This window comes from Priapulus caudatus, unplaced genomic scaffold (assembly GCF_000485595.1).
Source record: "Priapulus caudatus unplaced genomic scaffold, Priapulus_caudatus-5.0.1 Scaffold1603, whole genome shotgun sequence".
NCBI lineage: Eukaryota > Metazoa > Priapulida > Priapulimorpha > Priapulimorphida > Priapulidae > Priapulus > Priapulus caudatus.
In genome coordinates, this window is record NW_014578664.1 from 1 (window position 1) to 3,041 (window position 3,041).

Below are 3,041 nucleotides of genomic sequence, written 5' to 3' on the forward strand. Positions count from 1 at the left end.
TGGGGAGGTAGCCAATGTTGTCTTTATGGACCTCAACCTCATTACGCACTGATATATTGAATCCTGTCCACCCACTAACCTTCTGGTTTACCTCGGCATGTAAGCGAACTAATACCCACAATAGGTTTTTTCTTCGCGCATTGTCTAGCGCTTCCTGGCAGCTGACCTCTACAAACCCTCTTGGCTTGGGTCCCTGTCGCTCGCCTGCATTATATATTGCTAAATCTGCACCATCAAGCGGCTCGATGCTTCTCCGCTTGGTTTTTGCTATCTCTGGTNCTTCTCTCTCTCTCTCTCTCTCTCTCTCTCTCTCTCTCTCTCGCTCTCTTCCTTCGTCTCCCACCACACACACACACACACGCTACCTCTCACTCACTCGCTCTCTCGCTGCGGATCGAGGATAGTTGGCATCATGGCGACCGGCGGGATAAAAGACAGGGCGGTCGGTCTGCTACCCATCCTCCTTGAATTCGTCATGCTACTGCTGCGAGTGGCTTACGAGTGCGCCAGGGCAACTATCAAGTTCTTCGTACCGCTGCAATACAAGGCGAAGCGCATGCAGGGAGAGATCGTTCTCATCACGGGCTCGGCCGCGGGGCTAGGTGATCTGCTCGCCGTCCGCTTCGCAAGACTCGGCAACACCGTCGTGCTGTGGGACGTTGACGCTAGCGGCAACGACGCCATCGCCGCGCTAGCGAGGAAGGAGGGAGCGAAGGCGTACGCGTACACCGTGGATATGGCGAACCGCGACGCGATCTACGCGGCGGCGGCGGAGGTGCGGCGGGACGTCGGTGACGTGACGGTGCTTGTCAACAACGCTGGCGTGGTGACCGGCAAGAAGCTGCTGGAAGCAGACGATAACCTGGTGGAGAAGATGTTCGCAGTTAACACCATCGCTCATTTTTGGGTAGGTATATATATGTGTTCATATATATATATATATATATACTATATATATTTATATATACAGCACACACACGCACCGCACGCACGCATACGTTCGCACAACGCACGCACACGCGCGCACGCACACGCGTAGACGGCAGCTGCACACACAGCCGCAAGCGCACGCACTACTCGCACCTACGGCACCGCACACACACACATATACACATTAGTGACTACAGTGTATATATATATATATATATAGCAGCATACATATTATGTATGTAATATATATATACGTATATATATATATATATATTATCATAGTATATATAATATAATAGTAGTAACTATAAATAGACCAACGATTGGCACTCGGTTTTATTCCGGTACATCCTTCGTGTCCAGTACTCCGTTCATTGCATAGTTATTTGATTTGAGCTTTTGCTTTTATATCCTGTACATGTGGCTAGTTCTGTAGGAGAAAGACCTGCCCGGACGCGAATTTTTTTCGCCACTTGAGTTCCGGAGCCCAACATAGATAGGTGTTTTGTAATATATGGTTCGTATATAAATGGTTGGGATATAGTTACTGTTTAGGGTTCGGGTTCGGGTTCGGGGTACGGGTTGAAGGGTTAGGGTTAAGGATTAGGGGTATTCATTTTGACATTGTTGCTTCGAGAATCGAGTGAATGGAGTGCGCTGATGCTTGTGGGTCCGGAACTCAAGTGGGGAAAAAAATTTCGCGCCCTGACCGCTATGCGAAGCTAGGTCATGCCCAGAACATGCAGGGGAATAGTAGTTACTGAAATCTCTCGAGTGACCAGATATAGATATATTCATCTGATGAGGATATACATATTTACAAGAGCAAATTTTGACAACACAACGTGCAAAAACAAAATATATATACAAGGAAACATAAGAGCAGTATTATAATTTAAATTAAACAGTAAATTTAGAAGATATAGGGCAATGGGGATCACATAATATCAGATTCAATATAATATATGATAAATTCAGATTATAATATTCAATATAAAGTAACTAAATTGTGATAAATCCTGAATACTACTGATAAACAGCTTGTTATATTATGTGTAAATGTATCTCCTTTGCACAATTCGTTTACACTTACCATTCTATTATTATTACTATAATTAGAATGTTGTTATTATTATAATAATAATTACTATTATTTTCAGACAGCAAAGGCGTTTTTACCGAGCATGCTGGAGCACAACCATGGCCATGTAGTCACCATTGCTAGCTCTGCAGGTCTTGTTGGAGTCAATGGTCTGGTAGACTATTGTGCGAGCAAGTTTGGCGCAGTCGGATTCGATCAGGCACTTAGGTAATTATATTAAACTCATATGCGGTAACGATTTTAATCAATTTTGTTTGTCTCGATTTTGTATCGCTACGCCAATATTTTGAAGGCAGTATTTTGTATTTTTGAAATAAGATGGGTGTTTATAATTTACGAAAGTGCACATTATGTTTTTTGCTTATTGTGTTTTTTTTTGTATATTTTATCTTAAAATAGGTTTGAACTTGATGCTACCGGCAAGGATGGTATCCATAGCACGTGCATCTGCCCCTATTTCATTAACACCGGCATGTTTGATGGAGTCAACGCCAAGTAAGACATCTAATCAGGGGTATCATCCTCACATATATATCAGGGGAAATCACGAAACTCAACATAATACTGTTGTATTGCTTTCATCACGTCTTACTATATGATAATGAAAGAGATGTTACAAGAGAGTTTAATTGGTCAAACTGGCTACATAAAATTCATATTCTACCTTTTTGATCCAATATATACTTGTACTCATTTTAATTATTTTTTAGTGCTGTGGATTTGCATTTTGGATATCACCAAGAGCGTATTAGGCAGTACATACATAATACGCTCTTGATATCACATTGCAACACGGTCTAAAGTCGAAATGACTCAAGTCAGAGCGACAGCAGTATCACGAGAAATTTCTGCTTTACAGGTTTCCGGCGCTGTGTCCGATCCTGGAAGCAGAGTACGCGAGTGACAAAATCATGGAGGCCATTCTCACGAACCAGAAAATGCTTCTAATGCCCAGAGCTCTGTATTGGGTCTGCACGCTCCTACTGTGAGTTTCACCAACGAATCGCAA

The 3,041-nt window shown here is 43.0% G+C and overlaps 1 protein-coding gene across 1 annotated transcript; it reads left to right on the top strand.

Annotated features, from left to right (window-relative positions):
* Window positions 1–322: 322 nt before the first annotated feature.
* On the top strand, window positions 323–3,017 carry LOC106817127 (epidermal retinol dehydrogenase 2-like; the record flags this gene model as incomplete). Its single annotated transcript, XM_014821774.1, is given in 4 exon segments — window positions 323–907; window positions 2,091–2,239; window positions 2,432–2,527; window positions 2,892–3,017. Coding segments are annotated over 4 exon segments (866 nt in total), but the record flags the coding sequence as incomplete, so codon positions are not given.
* Window positions 3,018–3,041: the final 24 nt, after the last annotated feature.